Source organism: Pristiophorus japonicus, chromosome 16 (genome assembly GCF_044704955.1).
Source record: "Pristiophorus japonicus isolate sPriJap1 chromosome 16, sPriJap1.hap1, whole genome shotgun sequence".
NCBI lineage: Eukaryota > Metazoa > Chordata > Chondrichthyes > Pristiophoridae > Pristiophorus > Pristiophorus japonicus.
The window spans coordinates 126213229-126232588 of record NC_091992.1 but is presented as its reverse complement, the minus strand read 5'-3'; the positions used below and the strand labels follow the sequence as shown (position 1 = coordinate 126232588).

Genomic DNA, 19360 nt, shown 5'->3' with positions numbered 1-19360 from the left:
CCATCACCCTCTCTCCCCCTCCATCACCCTCTCTCCCCCTCCATCACCCTCTCTCCCCCTCCATCACCCTCTCTCCCCCTCCATCACCCTCTCTCCCCCTCCATCACTCTGCACTCTCTCCCCCTCCATCACCCTCTCTCCCCCTCCATCACCCTCTTTCCCCCTCCATCACCCTCTCTCCCCCTCCATCACCCTCTCTCCCCCTCCATCACCCTCTCTCCCCCTCCATCAGTCTGCACTCTCTCCCCCTCCATCACCCTCTCTCCCTCCATCGCTCTCCAGCTTCTCTCCCCGTGTCCCAGTAGCAAAGAAGAACCTTTGCACAAAACAAGAGACTTCAAATTCACTTCATAAATAACCTGGATGATAATTTCACCCCCATCCATTTCAGATCAGATTCAAATCCCTGGAGAAAGTTCAGAGAATCACCCACCACAGTCCCCAGTCCCCAAGAGGTATCAAGGTTATTATTCTTCAGAATCGGATATCAGTTAGAATCAATCTCATCTCCGTGTCTTGTCCCCACTCTCTTTGGTGTAGAGTTTAATTATCCCATAATCGTGCAGCTTCTTCCATAGTCTCATTTCCATTCTCATGTCATGATTCGCATAAAAGACCAGTTTATGGAAAAAACGGTCATAATAATGATCAGAATATCTGGCGTAGTCTTCGGTCATAAATCCGTAAGCACTAACCTGGAAGTGAATAGAACAGGGAACATTTTAACACAAGGAATTGCGACACATCTCTAGCCTAACACTTCAAGAAGCTCCGTGCAGGAGGATGAAAATATAAGCAAAACATAGGCCCCAAGTAACGTTCTGTGTCTTGGGACACGTCTCAATAACCATTACCACCCGTTGACTATTGCCCAGCGCTCCTGTGAGTGTCCTCTACACCTCTTCAGGCAGGGCAGGGACCCTGGTGTTGTGCTTCGAACTGTCCCCGGCCGCTCTCTCATTGACTTGTTCTGCGCTGCGGCTCTGGATGCTATCGGTCGATTATAGGATTAGTTCATCCATCCGGCCTTTGCATGGCATGTCCTCCATCAAGGGATCCCACTGCCCTGCCTCCAGTCATTCATCCGCCCAAAGCCGTTAACATTTTCCGGAGGCGAGCAGGTTACTTAACCACCGCCCGGCACTTTGGCCAGTCACTGGTAGCACCGTCTACGGTCATTCCAGTCGCAGCTTTTAACCCTGACCTGATTCGGTTTGACGATGATTGTGCTACGTAAGTGCGAGTTGCCGTTATTGCCGACAGCTTGATCGAAATGTCTGCTGCTTTTTTCTGCTCGTGGCGAGGGAAGAATAAAAAGAAAGAACCTGCATTTATATAGCACCTTTCATAGTACCTCAGGACGTCCCAAAGTGCTCTACAGCCAATGAATACTTTTGAAACGCAGTCGCTGTTGTAGGTTCACTCGGTTGATTCCAGAGATGAGGGGGTTGACTTATGAGGAAAGGTCGAGTAGGTTGGGCCTATACACATAGGAGTTCAGGAGAATGAGAGGTGATCTTATTGAAACTTATAAGATAATGAGGGGACTCGACTAGCTGAATGCAGAGAAGATATTTCCACTCATAGGGGAAACTAAAACTAGGGGACATAGTCTTAGAATAAGGGGCCGCCCATTTAAAACTGAGATGAGGAGGAATTTCTTCTTTGAGGGTTGTAAATCTGTGGAATTCTCTGCCCCAGAGAGCTGTGGAGGCTGGGCCATTAAATATATTTAAGGCGGAGATAGACAGATCTTTGAGGGATAAGGGAGTAAAGAGTTATGGGGAGTGGGAAGGGAAGTGGAGCTGAGTCCATGATCAGATCAGCCATGATCTTACTGAATGGAGGAGCAGTCTCGAGGGGCCTTATGTTCTTGCGTAATGTAGGAAACACGGCAGCCGAATTGCGCATAGCAAGCTCCCACACACAGCAATGTGGTGATGACCAGATAATCTGTTTTAGTGATGTTGGTTGAAGGATGCCAGTTGGCTCCTGGGCTGGAAGATCCCTCGGGAGCTCCTCACTGTGTACCTCTATCTTTGGCTAGCCACTGCCACCCTTTCTCTCCCAATCTCCTCTCTTCCATCTGCCTCTCTGTAATGTCCTCCCGCCGCATAAACCCCGCCGTCCCCCCCCCCCCCCACCCTGCCGCTCCGCCCATGAGGGAGTGCTGCATTGTCGGAGGTGCCGTCTTTCAAATGAGTCGTTAAAAGCCTGTCTGCTCTCTCAGGTGAACATAAAAGATCCCACGGCACCATTTCGAAGAAGAGCAGGGGAGTTCTCCCCGGTGTCCTGGCCAATATTTATTCCCCAACCAACAACACTAAAACAGATTGTCTGGTCATTGTTGTAATATAGAAAACGCGGCAGCCAGTGACTACACTTCAAAAGCACTTCATTGGCTGTAAAGTGCTTTGGGACGTCCTGAGGTCGTGAAAGTCGCTATATAAATGCAAGTCTTTCTTTCTATGCTCCAAGAATAAAAGGGGTGCCTTCAGTTGATTGAGGCGTTGAGCTCAAAGCTTCAGACAAGAAGGAACAAGGATTGACTTGAAGACTCGGCAGCAGGCCCATGTTACAGGAGGATGTAATCACCTTCAGCCCCACAACTCCCTGAGATGTCTGCGCTCCTTTAATTCTGCCCTCCTGAGCATCCCTGATTATAATCGCTCAACCATTGGTTGCCTTGCCTTCTGTTGCCTGGGCCCCAAGCTCTGGAACTCCCTGCCTAAACCTCTCCTTCCTCCTTCAAGATGCTCCTTAAAACCTACCTCTTTGACCAAGCTTTTGGTCACCTGCCCTAATCTCTTCTTATGCGGCTATGTGTCAAACTTCTATCGCATAACACTTCTGTGTAGCACCATGGCACATTTCACTACGTTAAAGGTGCTATATAAATACAAGTTGTTGTTGCCTCTAATAATGGGTGCGATTTAGCCCTAACTACAAGTTAACATGCTAGTTTAAACCCCCACTGCCAATCCCCCGACCTTGCCTGCTCTCTGCTTTTCTCACTGAGCTCCCGAATCTCTTCTCAAATTTGCCTCCAAATTCCTGGACATCAAGATATGCTGGTGTCCTGGGCTGCATTGCAAGCCTCGGCTGCCGTGTCGCTCATCTACTGCTCATACCTGGAAGTAACTTTGATCAGCGTTCAGCTCTTCCCCCACCGCCGCTGCTCCCTGCTGAGCTGGTGACTGGTCCGACTGGTTTTTCCCCTTCTGCTGCAATTAGGGATGGCCAATAAATGCCGGCCTTGCCAGCGATGCCCATATCCTGCGAATGAATTTTTAAAAAGTACATTTCTCTGCCACTTCTAGATCTTATGGTGACCTCCAAGTTTGCCGTCATCTTCCTGCCCCACAGCTGATTCTGCATATCTCCTGGATCTTCATTCCCACAGAAATACCTCAATCAATCAGTGCCTTGTCCGATGTGCTACCCTTCCAATATCTTCTTGCCTTCACTCGCCCGTCTCTGAACCTGGACAACAGTTCGTCGATGCTCCATGCCGACTCTACCTGACCTACGTCAACTTTATCCTATCGCCGGACCTCAGACTTTAACTCTGGACTTCCTACTATTGTTCCTCTATCCCAGTTTACTACCAGTATATATGTATCTTAATAATTTGCTACGTAACCAGGCCTATGTAACCTGAGTTTTCAGTGTACATTCGCAGCGCATTTTGGCTTCTGCTCCGGACCCGAGCCCTTCACCTCTATTTCCACTTTTTTCTCCCCCTTTGTTACTACTTTTCTCTTCACCTTCCTAGACTCCTCTCTCCTGACATCATGCCTCCTTTCATCTCCCCTCTCTCTGATATTCTGCCATCCCGAATCCCTGCCCCAACCTTCAGTGCTCTTCGACCTTCCGACTATCCTGCCGCCGTCCCTCTTAGATAAGCCGACAGCTTCCCTTCTCTGCCTCTCTGGGCATCCTCCAGAGGGCCCATCGAGGCACGCGTCACTACCTCCTTACGAGCAGCAACCCCAACTGTCCCATCCTACTCTCTCTCGCCGACCTTCCTGCCCAGCTCGCCCGCTGAAAGCTAATCTTCCCAATCTCCTCCCCATCCAACTCACCCCTCCCAGTGCTGACCCTATGGATCTTGCCAGCAGATGAGCTATCACTGCCCCTCTCCATATCTCCCTCCAGAATGTCCGTTCACTGGCGAACAAGGCCCTTGCCATTAATGAGCTTATTGTAGATGATTGCATCGAGGTCATGGCCCTGACAGAAACCTGGCTGAGAGGCGATGACACCTTCCCCCTAAATGAAGCCTCCACACCTGGCTATACCTTCCACCACCAACCAGACCATCATGGTGGCGGTGTGGCTCCCATCACCAAATCACACCTTGGTCTGTTCCCCTACTCCTCCAGCACTTTCCCCTTCTTTTGAGCATCTCACCTTATTCCACCCCTCTCGCCTCTCATTTAAAATTCTCGTTCTCCACCATCCACCTAAGTACCATAAATATTTTCTCACCGAAATATCTTCACCGCTCTTCTCACTCAGCTTCTGTAGCGAATGACTTCTCATCCTCGGTGATTTCAACCTCCCTCTCAATTCATCATGCCCTCTCTCCTCGGAGTTCACTGCTCCCTTATCCATTGGGTCGTGCTCTCATTTGCCAAAACTGCTCACTATTCCAGGATCATCCTGGAATGCAAAGATAACTCCCAGCTTCTATTCTCTATTGCAAACTGTCTTCTTAAACCCCTCTCCCCTGTCTCCTCCACACTCACCTCCAACAACAAGAGCGAGGAGCTCCTGGACTTCTTTGTCTCTAAGGTTGAGACCATCCGATCAGCTGCCTCTTCCACTTCCTTTCCTTCCCCTCGCCCACCGGGCCAAACTTCCTCTGAGGTCCCCCTGCCCGAGCCTTGAACTCACATCTTTCTCCAGTTTCTCTCCGATCTCGCCTCATGCCCTTTCTGAGCTCATCTTGTCCGTGAGACCCACTTCCTGCTCCCTCGACCCTATTTCCACCAAACTGGTGACCACCCAACTTTATTTTCTGGCTCCCGTATTAGCCGACATTGTTAACGGTTCTCTCTCCAGGGGCACTGTCCCCTTCTCCTTCAAATCTGCTGTCACCATCCCTCTATTCAAAAAAAACAAGCCTTGGTCCCTCCATCCTTGCAAACCACCGCCCCATCTCCAACCTCCCTTTCCTCTCCAAAGGTTTCCGCCCCTGTCACAGTATCAAAACGACACTTATCAAAGTCACAAATGACATCCTTTGTGGCTGTTACAAAAGTAAACTATCCCTCCTCATCCTGCTCGACCAGTCTGCAGCCTTTGACATGTTTGACTACTCCATCCTTCTCCAACGCCTCTCCACCGCCGTCCAGCTGGGTGGGACTGCACTCGCCTGGTTCCATTCCTATCTGAGCTAATTGTAGCCAGAGAATCATCTACAATAGCTTCTCTTCCTGCTCCTGCACAGTTACCTCTGGTGTCCCCCAAGGATCTATCCTTGGGCCCCTCCTATTTTTCATCTACATGTTTCCCCTTGGTGACATCATCTGAAACACAGCGTCAGTTTCCACATGTACGCTGATGACACCCAGCTCTACTCCACCACCACTTCTCTTGACCCCGCCACAGGTCTCTAAATTGTCAGACTGCTTGACTGACATCCAGTACTGGATGAGCAGAAATTTCCCCCAAATAATATTGGGAAGATTGAAACTATTGTCTTCGGTCCCTGCCACAAACTCTGTTCCCTAGCCACTGACTCCATCCCTCATCCCTCACCCAAGGCTAAACCAGACTGCTCGCAACCTCGGCGTCATGTTTGAACCCGAGATGAGCTTTCGACCACATATCCATCACTAAGACCGCCTATTTCTAACTTCATAATATCGTTCGACTCCATCCCTGCCTCAACTCATTCGCTGCTGAAACCCTCTCGGCTTGACTATTCCAACACACTCCTGCCGGCCTCCCACGTTCCACCCTCCGTAAACTTGAGGTCATCCAAAATTGTGCTGCCCGTATCCTAACTCACACTCCAAGTCCCGTTCACCCATCACCCCTGTACTCGCTGACCAACAGAGGCTCTGATTTAAGCAGCGCCTGGATTTTAAAATTCTCATCCTTGTTTTCAAATCCCTCCATGGCCTCGCCCCTCCCTATCTCTGTAATCTCCTCCAGCCCCACAACCACCCCCCCCACCCCGCCCCTCCGAGGTATATGCGCTCCTTTAATTTTGGCTTTTTGAGCATGCCCGATTTTAATCACTCCATCATTGGTGGCTGTGCCTTCAGCTGCCTGGGCCCCAAACACTGGAACTCCCTCCCTAAAACCTCTCCGCCTCTCTTTCCTCCTTTAAGACGCTCCTTAAAACCGACCTCTTTGACCAAGCTTTTGGTCACCTGCCCCAATATCTCCATATATGGCTCGGTGTCAAATTTTGTTTGTTAACGCTCCTGTGAAGCGCCTCGGGACGTTTTACTACGTTAAAGGCGCTATATAAATACAAGTTATTGCTGATAAATATAGGCCAGGACACAAGGGAGAACTCGCCCTGTTGTTCTTCGAAATAGTGCCATGGAATCTTTTACATCCACCTGCAACACCTCGGTTTAACATCTCATCCGAGAGACAGCACCTCTGACAGTGCAGCACTCCCTTAGCACTGCACTGGAGTGCCAGCCGAGATTTTTGCCCTTAAATCTCATTAGACTTGAACCCATGACCTTCTGACTCAGAGGCGAGAATGCTACCCACTGAGCCATAGCTGACACAGTAATAATTTTCCAAAAGCAGTGTGTATTTGGGGGAGGGGGGGGGGGGCAAGGACAGAGGTGTTGGGGGTCTCCAGTAGATCAACCACTTCGGGGAAAATTGTTGCAAAATGCTTACATGCAGCACGGAGCAGGAACTCGCTCATGGGACGGATAAAGGTGGATTTTGCGTTTAGAAGACTTTATTTCGCACCGAGGACCCAGATGATTGCAGTGAAGTTGGAGTGATGGCGCAGTTAGCTTTTAGTAACGCAAAGAGCGCGAAGGGGTCAAGCGCAGGCAGCGGAAGGAGCGCGCGGCAAACCAGCCCCACCCACCCCTTCCCTCGACGAATATCTGTCCCACCTGTGACGGGGTCTGTGGCTCTCGTATTGGACTGTTCAGCCATCAAAGGACTCACTTTGGGAGTGGAAGCAAGTCTTCCTCGATTCCGAGGGACTGCCTATGATGATGATTATTGGAAAACGTTTCGGGATCAAAGCTTCCTACAAGCCACATACATGGAGGATCTTAATTTTAAATGGTTAATAATAGACGTGACATTAAATTATTGCTGAAACTTGGTTGTGAGTCTACATAAAAAAACACTCCCTGTTGTGGCTTCAGCTAACTTTAGTCTCTGTGTAGTCTGGTCTTGTGGAAGCGATGGAGAGTTATTTAATTAAATGTCAGCACTGCCTGGGTACATGGAGCAGAAAATTCACGCCTGGCTGAAATCGATGGTTGTTGAATCTCACAGATACACACTCAGCAGGCACCTAGAAAGTAATTTAACACATCCTGGAGGATGAACAAACTTGAGCAATCCTCATTATAAAGCTCCCAGGAAATCTCATTCAGTGCACACGGGTCACGGTGACCTTCACAGCTACTGGCAATGCGATCCTTGCCCTGCTCCGAGGCTGTAGTCGGGGCTGTGGCAGGGGGCAGATTTCGGTGAGGACGTCTCGCACATTGTTCCTCACCGGGGATCACGTGGGAGAATTGTTCCCCCGAACACTCTGGGTGGATACAGCCTCCTGCTGAGAGACCTTCTCCCCGCTCCTCCTCCCTCTTCCAGCAACGTGTCCTGCTCTGCGTGTCCTCTGTTCATTCTCCAAGTCGTGCTGTATTCCGAGGGGGAATGCCGACTTGTGCACCCATGTCTGGCCGCAAGCGGTTTGTGCAGAAGCCTTGGAAGTCACCAAAATGTCCTCCCACACCTGCCACAAACCACTCTCTGCAAACTTTTGCAAGTTTAAACTATAGGAAGCACCAAACACTGGTGGAATCATACCGACAGCCAGAAGGAATCTACCATCAGCTGACCGATGAGTAGATGATGATCCCTTTAAATAGCGCTGGTGGTGGGGGGGTTGGGGAAGTGGGGGGGGGGGGGGTGCTTCTTGCTGCTGAACGTGTGTTCAGCTGTGTGAGCTTGGGAGAAGGCGTTAGCTGGAGCGTTGAGCTCCAAAATGGCACCGCTGGCTGATTGACATCATGACTCTGCATGCTTCCTACGGACGTTGGCTGTGCGCACATTAATGCCCTCACCAATATGGTGACAGCCATGAATTGCCCTGCAGGTGTGCGTCAGACACCATTTTGGAACCCACAACGGCACCTGTAGCGCCCAAACAACGGGTCCGACCGATCCCATTTTGGGGGCCCAGTGAATGTAAATCAGAGAAAGGATGGAGGAAGCTGGCTGAGTGACAAATACAAATCGGGCCATCGGGTTTCTGACCAAATGGGAGCAGGCGAAATTGAGCTGAAAAAGTGCAAGCTATCGAGCTAAGTCGGTAATAGAACCATCATGAAATACTAGAGCAAGAATGCCGAATTTATCAATGACGATTGATTGGAATGATTGGGCAAAATACTCAGCTACAGTTTCAAATGAAGAAAGAAAGATCTGTTTTTAAGGTGTTGATTGAGGGATAAATATTGACCAGGACACCTGAGATAACGCCCCTGCTCTTCTTCGAACTAGTGCCATGGGATCTTTTGCATCCATCTGAGAGAGCAGACGGGGCCTCGTTTTAACGTCTTATCCAAAAGACAGCACCTCTGACAGTGCAGCACTCGCTCAGCACTGCATTGGAGTGTCAGCCTAGATGTTGTACTCCAGTCCCTGGAGTGGGACTTGAACCCACAACCTTCTGACTCAGAGTTAATTTCAATTGCCCTGCATCGTTCTTTGAGGAAGCTATTTGTATTTTAAAAGGAATGTAAGCAGTCCCTTAATGAATAAAGCTAGTCCAACTGTGGCTAACAAGAGAAGTTAAAGAGAGTATTAGATTAAAATTGGTTTATAATTTTGCCAAAAAGAGCAGTAAGCCTGAGGATTGGGAGGAGTTTAGAATTCAGCAAAGGATGACCAAGAAATTGTTTGAGAGAGAGAAAATAGAATACAAGAGTAAACGAGCGAGAGACACGGGGGCCAAAATTGAGCCCCACCCCAAATGGGGCGCACCTCCCATTTTTTAAAGTGGTTCTCCGTCCCAACCCATGGGGTGGAGAATCCGGAGAAATTCAGGACTTGGAATGTCTTTCCCGGTCGGAGCGGAGTTGGGAAGCTGAAGTGCGGGCAGGTCGGAATGGCCGCCGTTCCAAGTCATCAGCTGACACGTTAAAGCGTCCCTCCCCTTCAGTTAAACAAACTCTGCAGCCACTTCAGCGGCAAACACTGGGCCACCAGGGAGTGTTTTGGCTGGGCCAGCGGCCTGTCACCCAAGAGGGGGTGCCAGGTTGCCCGTTGGCAGCCCGGCCGAACCCGTGGGCATAATTGTCCGCCCGACCTGGCAGTTGGCCGACAGTAATAAATAAAATGGAGTCGCCGGCAGCGTGACCTCCCCTTTAAGGGTGGACGTGCCGCCCAGCCACAGACAGCTCCCCGCCGTGGAAAGCTGTCGGGAGCGCTGCTCCCGTGAGGCAATTCCGTACGGGGCAATTTCCTGCCGGGGCTGGAAAGCGGGTCTCCGCCAGTCGGTAAGGGTTCAGAACATGCCCGGGTGGTGTGGTAACCCAGGGGCAATTTCGGATGGGTCGGGTTAGGGTTAGGGTTAGGGTTAGGGTTAGGGTTAGGGTTAGGGTTAGGGTTAGGGTTAGGGCCATTCCTGCTTCTTAGAGGCGGTAATGGAGCTCATGGAGGGGGCCAATTTCAGCCCCATAGAAACAGATTGCAAAAACCTTTCTAGGTATGTAAAAGAACAGCGAAAGTAAACATGGGTCCCTTACAGGCAGAGACAGGAGAAATTATAATGGCAAATAAGGAAATGACAGAGACATTAAACAAATACTTTGTGTATGTCTTCAGCGAAGAAGACACAAAAAGCATTCCGGAAATAGTGGGGAACCAAGGTTCTAATGAGAATGAGGAGCTTAAAGAAATTAGTATTAGTAAAGAAATAGTATTGGAGAAATTAATGGGACTAAAAGCTAACAAATCCCCTGTGCCCAGTGGCTTACATCTTAGGGTTTTAAAAAAGGTGGCTACAGAGATAGTGCAAGCATTGGTTCTGATCTTCCAGATTTCTCTAGATTCTAAAACGATTCTGCAGATTGGAAGGTAACAAATGTAACCCTGCTATTCAAGAAAGGAGAGAGAGAGAAAACAGTAAACGATAGACCAGATAACCTGACATCAGCAATAGGGAAATTGTTAGAATCTATTCTTAGGGAACTGGTAACAGGTCATTTAGACAATCATAATATGATTGGGCAGAGTCAACATCTATTTATGAACGGGAAATAGTGTTTGACAAATCTATCAGAGATTTTTGAGGTTGTAACTAGCAGGGTAGATAAGGGGGAACCATGGATGTAGTATATTTGGATTTTCAAAAAGCATTCAATTAGGTGCCACACAAGAGGTTATTACACAAAATTAGGGCTTGGGGGATTGGGGGTAATATATCAGAATGGATTAGGGATTGATTAACAGACAGAAAACAGAGTAGAAATAAACGGGTCATTTTTAGGTGAGCAGACTGTAACTAGTGGGGTATCGTATGGATCGGTGCTTGGGTCTCAGCTATTCACAATCTATATCAATGATTTGGATGAGGGGACCGAGTGTTATGTATCCAAGTTTGCTGATGATATAAAGCTAGGTGGGAAAGTAAGCTATGAGGAGGATGCAAAGAGACATCAAGGGGATATATAGACAGGCTAAGTGAGTGGGCAAGAACGTGGCAAATGGAATATAATGTGGAGAAGTGTGAAGTTATCCACTTTGGTAGGAGAAAGAGAAAAGCAGAATAATTTTTAAATGAAAAGAGATTGGGAAGTGTTGGTGTTCCGAGAGACCTGGGTGTTCTTGTACATGAATCACAAAGTTAACATACAGATACAGCAAGCAATTAGGAAAGCAAATGGTATGTTGACCTTTGTTACAAAAGGATATGAATACAAAAGTAAAGACGTCTTATTGCAATTATATAGGGCCCTGGTGAGACCACACCTGGAGTACTGTGTACAGTTTTGGTCTCCTTAGCCAAGGAAGGATATACTTGCCATAAGAGTGCAACGAAGGTTCACCAGACTGATTCCTGGAATGGGGGGATTGTCCTATGAGGAGAGATTGAGTATAAAGGGGCTATATTTTCCTCGAGTTTAGAAGAATGAGATGTGACCTCATTGAAACATATAAACTTCTTAAGGGGCTTAATAGGGTAGATGCAGGGAGGATGTTTACCCTGGCTGGGGAGTCTAGAACCAGGGGTCACAGTCTCAGAATAAGGGGTCGGCCATTTAGGACTGAGATGAGGAGAAACTCTGTCACTCAGAGGGTGGTGAATCTTTGGAATTCTCTACCCCAAAGGACTGTGGATGCTCAGTCGTTGAGTATATTCAAGACAGAGATCAATAGATTTTTGGACATTAAGGGAATCAGGCGATATGGAGATAGTGCAGGAAAGTGGAGTTGAGGTAGAAGATCAGCCATGATCTTATTGGATGGTGGAGAGGCTCGAAGGGCTGAATGGCCTACTCCTGCTCGTATTTGTTATATTCTTACATTCCCGTTGTCTGAAACGGGAAAATGGAAGCTTTACAAACATATTCCACATCGCAATGCTTGTGCTCACGAGGAAGTACTGCTGGGAGTTGGCGCAACACAGCAAAAGGGATAGTGGTGCAAGGGTGGGCATCAATTGTAAATAATATCAATTCCGCTTACCTCGTCACAGGAATGGATAGCAGCAAGAAGCATTATTGCACCAGTGGTTGGCCGGTAAATGTTACGATGCTTAGTCTTCAAAATGCTTCCCCGCAGAAACCTGTAGAGATGGTATTACATTAACAAAATGGCCCCACACGTCAGCAGAGTATTTGCAAACTAATGGGAATGGTAGCATAGCGCTTATGCTACAAGACCAGTTATCCAGAGGCCTGAACTAATGGCCCAGGGACAGGAGTCCAAATCCCACCACGACAACTGGGGAATTTGAATTCAGTTAACTAAATAAATCCAGAATAAAAAGCTAGTACCAGTAAAGGTGGCCAAGTAACGAAAGGTTGAACCTCCCTTATCCAGAACTCTCTTATCCAGAAACACCCCTTGCCCAGAACCATTCCCAGCCACCAGATGGCGCATGCGCAGAACTCCGACATGAACTAATTGAAGTCCTTCCTCACTGCCAACTCCCACAATCGTTGGCCTGACCCCCGCGATCCACCCCCCCCGACTCCCCATGATCTCTCTGCCGCACCACCAGCCCCCAACCATCTTCTTGCTCAGTACCTGCACCATCCAATTTACCGTGACCACCCCTCGTCCGGAAAAATCCCTTATCCAGAACAGGCCAGGTCCCAAGGGTTCCGGATAAGGGAGGTTCAAACTGTACCGGATTGGTAGAAAAACCCATGTCTGAAAGGGAATGAAATCTGCCGTCCTTACCCGGGCTGGCTCTGTGACTCCAAACCCACGGCAATATTGTTGACTCCTAACTGCCCTCTGAAATGGTCTAGCAAGCCACTCAGTTGTATAGGGATGGGCAATAAATGCTGGGCTTGCCAGCAACGCCCAAATCCCATGAATGAATAAAAACAAAAATTGAAGCAATTTATATCAGAACGTGATAAGGTTTGAAATGCTGCACAGGAAAAACACTAATATTAATACATTGAAGTTTATTTCAGTTATAATTCAAATGCAGAATATCAAGGTTACACAGGGATTAAGCATCACATACCATTACTAGTTTACATAAGAACATAAGAAATAGGAGGAGTAGGCCATTTGGCCCCTCGAGCCTGCTCCGCCATTCAATAAGATTATGGCTGATCTGATCTTGGCCTCAACTCCACTTCTCTGCCCGTTCCCCATAACACTTCATTCCCTTATCATTCAAAAATCTGTCTATCTTCACCTTAAATACATTCAATGACCCAGCCTCCACAGCTCTCTGTGGCAGAGAATTCCAAAGATTCACGACCTTCTGAGAGAAGAAATTCCTCCTCATTTCCATTTTAAATGGACAACCCCTTATTCTGAAACTATGCCCCCAGTTTTAGATTCCCCCATTATGGGGAAGCATCCTCTCTGCATCTACTCTCTCAAGCCCCCCTCAGAATCTTATCCGTTTCAATAAGATCACCTCTCAGTCTTCTAAACTCCAATGAGTATAGGCCCAACCTGATCAACCTTTCTTCATATGACAACCCCTTCATCTCAGGAATCAATCTTGTGAACCTTCTCTGAACTGCCTCCAAAGCAATATATCCTTCCTTAAATAAAGGTCATTCCTTTTGATCCAGCAGTCCCTGTTAAGTATAGGCCCAGTGTGGAGGTTGGCAGTCCAACAGTGATTGTAGTTCCACCAATCAGATTAAAGGAGTTTACTGTGAACAGTTCTGGTCTCCATATTACACAAAGGATACAGGAGGCACCGGAGATGGTGCAAAAAAGATTCACAAGGCTGATACCAGAACTGAGAGGTTATACCTATTAGAAAAGACTGAACAGGCTGGGGCTTTTTTCTCTAGAAAAGAGAAGGCTGAGGGGCAACAAAAGAACTTAATAGGAGCAGGAGTAGGCCATACGGCCCCTCGAGCCTGCTCCGCCATTCAATAAGATCATGGCTGATTTTCTACCTCAACTCCACTTTCCTGCCCAATCCCCATATCTCTTGAATCCCTTAGTGCCCACAATCTATCGATCTCTGTCTTGAACATACTCAGCTTCCACAGCCCTTTGAGGTAGAGAATTCCAAAGATTCACCACCCTCTGAGTGAAGAAATTTCTCCTCATCTCAGCCTTATTCTGAGTGTATGATCCCTCGTTCTGGACTCTCCAGCCAGATGAAACAACCTCTCTTAGTATCTACCCTGTCAAGCCCAAGGATTTTATATGTTTCAGTGAGACCATCTCTCATTCTTCTAAACTCCAGAGAATATAAGCCCATTCTACTCATTAGAAGTCTTTAAAATTATGGATGGGGTTGAATAGGATAGACATAGGGAAAATGTTTCCACTTGTGGGGGAATCCAAAACTAGGTCATAAATAGAAGACAGTCACGAATAAATCCAATAATGAATTCAGGAGAAATGTCTTTACCCAGCGAGTGCTTCGAATGTGGAACTCGCTGCCACAGGGAATAGCTGATGCATGTACGGGGAAGCTAGATTAGTACAAGAGGGAGAAAGGAATAGAAGGTTATATTGATAGGGTTACATGAAGTAGGATGGGAGGAGGCTCGAGTGGAGATAAACATCGGCATGCACCAGTTGGGCAGGATGGGCGGTTTGCGAGGTATAAATCCTGTGTAATTCTATGCAACTCCTCAATGTTTTGCCTGCAGATTTGACTTCAATTGGGGCTGGACTTTTGGGTCTTCTTCGCTCCGTTTTATGCCCCGGAGCGGCGGCAATGGCGGCGGCGAGGTGTTCTGGCCGGATGGTCATCCTCCAGCGCCCCGCGGCGATCCTAGGGTCCGGTTTAGCGGCGTGGAGCAGCACCGCCTGGAAGAGCTGCGCCCGGCGTACACCAGCGCGACAGCAGCGCGAGTTTTGACTCCCGCCAGACCTATACGCCCCGAAGCGCGCCCCGCAGTGACCGACTGGGAAATCGGGGCAGTCCAACCATCCCGACGGTGGAAAAGTGAGTAATGGACTCCTAAGGTAAGTGTGGTTGTTTTTTCTTTTCATTTTTTTTGTTGCCATTTGTGTTGTGGTGGCACGGGCAATGTTTTGGGAATGTTTTTGTGTGTTTTTTTAGGTTTCTCCCCCCCCCCCCCCACCCCCACCCCTGGTGTCCCTCGGAGCGCTCCCGGCCTGGCTCTTTAGCTCGGGAGTTTCCCATGCTAGCGCCCAAGAGAGGTGTACAACGCTTCCCTTAGCGCTGCGCCCCCTGACTCACGGCCCAGCTGCCCAAAATTACTTACTGAGGCGCAAACTATTCCCGGGCACTAACTTTCCTGCCCCGCCGCCATTATTGCCCCAAAAGCATCAAAGCCAAAAATCCAGCCCCAAGAATCAGACTCTGAAAACCTGACCTAATTCAAAGTGTTCAGCCTCCATTAGAACGGCACTTCCCAATTAAACTCTTAATGGGTGCCTTCTGGAACCTTATACATTCCAATCCATTTGCTGGGGCAGTGATGTGATACATATGTAACTGCTAGTTTATCATGACCGACTTACTTTAAAAGGTCATACTTGAATATTGATCTCATTATATTCTACCAATTATGAAGTCTCCATCATGTCAAAATATCTTCAGATATGGTGTGATGTATGCACCGGTGAGTATGCTCACAGGTTTGTGAATCTGTTGCATTATGAGTGGCTTAGTCAGTCACGTGATGTTCACAAGACTCAATAAAACCCCAGCCAGTTGGGTCCACGATGAGGTATGCAGTTGTGAGCCTAGTGGATGAACAGGTAATGTGTAGTGTGCTTGTTAAACCTTTGTTAACAAACCAACTAGTTCTTAATAGCGACGTGTTGCAATGAATTCTTAAGCAAAGAACCCATGAAGCAAGTACATTACATATGGCATGAAGATTAGGTTGGGAAGACGGCCCCCCGGAGTAGACAAAGGAGGGGAAAATTCGTTGTCCCCGGAAAGCCGCCGGTGTCCTCACCAACTGCCGTTAACGGCCGCCCGCAATGGCCACCGGGCGAAGCAAGGTAAGTCGGTATTGAGGGCATGGTGGTAAGTGGCACAGCGCTAACCTTGGGCGCAACGCTGTCCTGCTGGTGTTGCACAAGGGATCCGGGGACCAATTTGTTGTGCTAGCGCGGCGTTGCTGCTTCCCCGGGCGTCTGTGCGTGAGGCCGTGAAGCTCGCAATGCATTGTGGGCCGTGAGGAGCTCTGACATTTAAAGGGGCCATGCATATTGATAACAAGGGATCATAAAATGCACTGATTCAATACATTTTTCATCCCTTTCTGTCTTATAAGAAATAATCAACATTTAAAAGAAGTTCCAAATGCCAATATTCAGCACTTAAAGCTGAATGGCCTTCCTAAACTCAACAAATGGTAAAACTGCTTCAGCACTACCACAAATGGCTCACAGGGTCTCGCCTGCAGCACTCCAGCTTCGTGCAGGGGTCATCACTGCAAGACAGGCTCTCTACCAATAGGGGCCAGGAGGCCGTCCAGAAAGAACAATGTGGGAGTACATTACCAAGGCCGTCACTGCCAGCAGTGCCTCCCCCACCACCTGGCTCCAGTGCCCAAAGAAGCTTCATGACCTCAGACCACTGGTTAAGATCAGCGAATGCATCTTCAAAAGACGTCACCTACCAACTGCACCACTAGGCTCACACATTTCTCAATGCAGGACCCCCAGTCACTCACCTACCAACAATCTGCACCAATGATGAAGCACATCTCCCATTCCTAGCCTCACTTCACCCCTTGGGGGAGACGGTGCAGGCCATTCTTGGCAGGGGCATGGCTGAGCCCTTGACCAGATGCGGGTATCCTTGTATATTATCCTCCTTTGGCTTCCCGCCCTCTCGTCAGTACAACTCCATCCTTATGCTTTCCTCATTTCACACACCCAAGAAATACAACCTGCCCAGCCAGTCAGACTGCAGGGGGATGATTCCATCCTGGATATGCAGTGTCTGGGATGCATCCTTCTGTCTGATTGCTCCTCTTCCACTTCCTCCCCTTCTGCATCTTCCACTTCCCTCTGCAAGCAGATGCTGTAAATGTGAAACGACAGCACAAAATGCTGCAAATACTCATTTGGTCAGGCAGCATGTCGACCTGAGACGTGAACTCCGCGGCTGTTGCGTGATCTGCTGCGTATTCGCAGCATGTTCTGTCTTCTCAAAGACCTTCACTTACCATCCAAGTCCTTGCAAGCATCCTGCAGCACTCCTAAACCACTTAAAAAAAAAAAACTTTTCACACCTGCGGCCGCAAGCCATCACTCCAGTAAGATTTTAAGAAACAGCCCAAACCCTTCCATTCAAACTTACCTGATGGATGTGTGTATCCCTTCAACAGCTGCATGATAGCACCCCTGACAGCCTGCTTGCACGGCAGGTTAGGACCCAGCGTTGACTTGAGCACGAGGGTTGAAGTTCACGTAGGTGACGTTAAGTCGGCGTGACGTCACCATGCTGCCATTTCTTTTCAGTGATCGGCCGTGCAAAGGAGACAACCAATATGCCGCCGTCTGCCGGGTTCTTCTCCAGCTGACACAAGAGTGGCGGCCGCCATTTCTGCACGCATTGCTGGCGCTACCAAGTGGTGGCAAGGACAGCAACGTCTCGCCCGTAGTATTTTAATGGTGTTTTAGCATACTGGTGTTACAACATATTGAACCGGGGAGTTGCATCCATGATTTTGAGTAGTCATTTGCAGAATCATGAACTCCCCAGTTCAATGTCAGCCAAACCATTAAGGATGCCAGCGTATAAGATCACGGCAACTCGCACGTAAAATTCCGCTGTCCTTTAGCTCTGGCTCGGCCGGCACAACTGACGGAAATTCTAGGCCATTATGCTGAGGCGAGACATTTCTCCAGTGCAAGCAAAGGAAAACTGGTGAGTGAGTGATTGAACTGCCTCACTGTCCCTGTGCCCCTCCAGGAGGCAGCACATGAACGACACAGGCAGAGATATAGATACACACATCATGCCCAACCCTCACAGTGCCAATATTCAAAAAGCCTTTTTACCTATTTCGAAGGTATCGGACAAAGTCTGGGTGATACATCTTGTATTTTTCAGCTCCACCCTGTCCTCCGAAATAAGTCGGTGGGCTAAAACACAGGAAACAGGAAAACCCAACATATTAGTCATTACCTTTGGACCTCAATCCGCGACTACGAATAAATTCAGTTTCGATCCCCCCTCCACCCCCAATACACATACTTCCCCACTTCTGAAAGAAAGACTTGGATTTATATAGCGCCTTTCACGACCACCGGACGTCTCAAAACGCTTTACAGCCAATGAAGTACTTTTGGAGTGCAGTCACTGTTGTAATGTGGAAAACGCGGCAGCCAACTTGAGCACAGCAAGCTCCCACAAACAGCAATGTGACAATGACCAGATAATCTGTTGATTGAGGGATAAATATTGACCCAGGACACTGGGGATAACTCACTCCCCTGCTCTTCTTCGAAGTAGGATCTTTTACGTCCACTGCTCCACAGGAACTGACATACTGCCAGCATCTTAACAAGTGCCCATTGTTCACGTGTGATCAGAGACAGCGAACGCAACAGGTCACTCAACTGGGGACGGGAGGGAAACACTACACTCACTCACGCACGCACCATGTGTTAAATCAGGAGCAAGGTCCCAGGCTGACCTCTTCAACCTCTGCCTTCCAAGCACAGCCAATAGGACTTCTCTTATTAGGATCTCAATCTTGGTGCCATCCTATGAAGATATGCCACGCGCTTACGCAGTTACCACAGTGCCACTCAATTACCGTTCAATAGCGTTCCTGCAATTAATGTGCTCGCGACAGATTTATATATTCACTTGTTGCACAATGGAATCCAAGATCCAGCTCAAGTCTCAGGTGAAGGAGGGTTTGTGGGCGGGAGGATATTGCACCAGGGAATGCAGATGTCAATTCAGTCAACATTTAAAGGTCACACCTGTTCACATATTTGTCGGCTTAGGTGTGGTTTAATTGAGCTTTGTAAAATAATAAAGGGAGTAGATTATGGGGTCGGTTTGAGAGGTTTAGATTGTGTTTAAATAGGCACAGCGGGATAGATTGGAGAGGGTCTGGGGTATTGTTTACGCATCATCCTGGCAACCAAATTTTAATTTGATTCATTTAATGTCCAAAGTTTAATTGTTAATTTGTCGATTATATTGCCCCTTTTGAGGGGGCACTTAAAATGGTTGGGGTATTGCTTACAAGTTATGTTCGGGCAGAACAAGGATGGATGTTAGGCCGTGCTTCCTGCCCCAGAGGGCAGTGAACATGTGGGACAAATAGCCGGGCTGGTGCGGTGAATGCCAGATCACTGCATGTCCGCAATCCAGAGCTGGAACTCTTACTCTGAATTACATTACCAAGACCGATGCCCCATTACGAGGTTTATTGGTGTGTGTGTGTGTGTGTGTGTGAGAGAGTGTGTGCGACAGTGTTTGAGAGTCTGTGTGTGTGTGTGTGTGTACGTTGGTGCG

The 19360-nt window shown here is 48.3% G+C and overlaps 1 protein-coding gene across 1 annotated transcript in view; it reads right to left on the bottom strand.

Annotated features, from left to right (window-relative positions):
* Positions 1 to 269: 269 nt before the first annotated feature.
* The window catches only part of LOC139227167 (alpha-N-acetylgalactosaminide alpha-2,6-sialyltransferase 2-like), a 76423-nt gene continuing 57332 nt past the window's right edge, over positions 270 to 19360 (bottom strand). Inside the window, exons 7-9 of the mRNA XM_070858231.1 lie at positions 17887 to 17970; positions 11920 to 12019; positions 270 to 695 (exon numbers count right to left, since the gene is read on the bottom strand). Of these exons, the coding sequence (XP_070714332.1) occupies positions 504 to 695; positions 11920 to 12019; positions 17887 to 17970 (376 nt within the window). The 3' untranslated portion in view covers positions 270 to 503. The remainder of the gene's footprint in view (positions 696 to 11919; positions 12020 to 17886; positions 17971 to 19360) is intronic.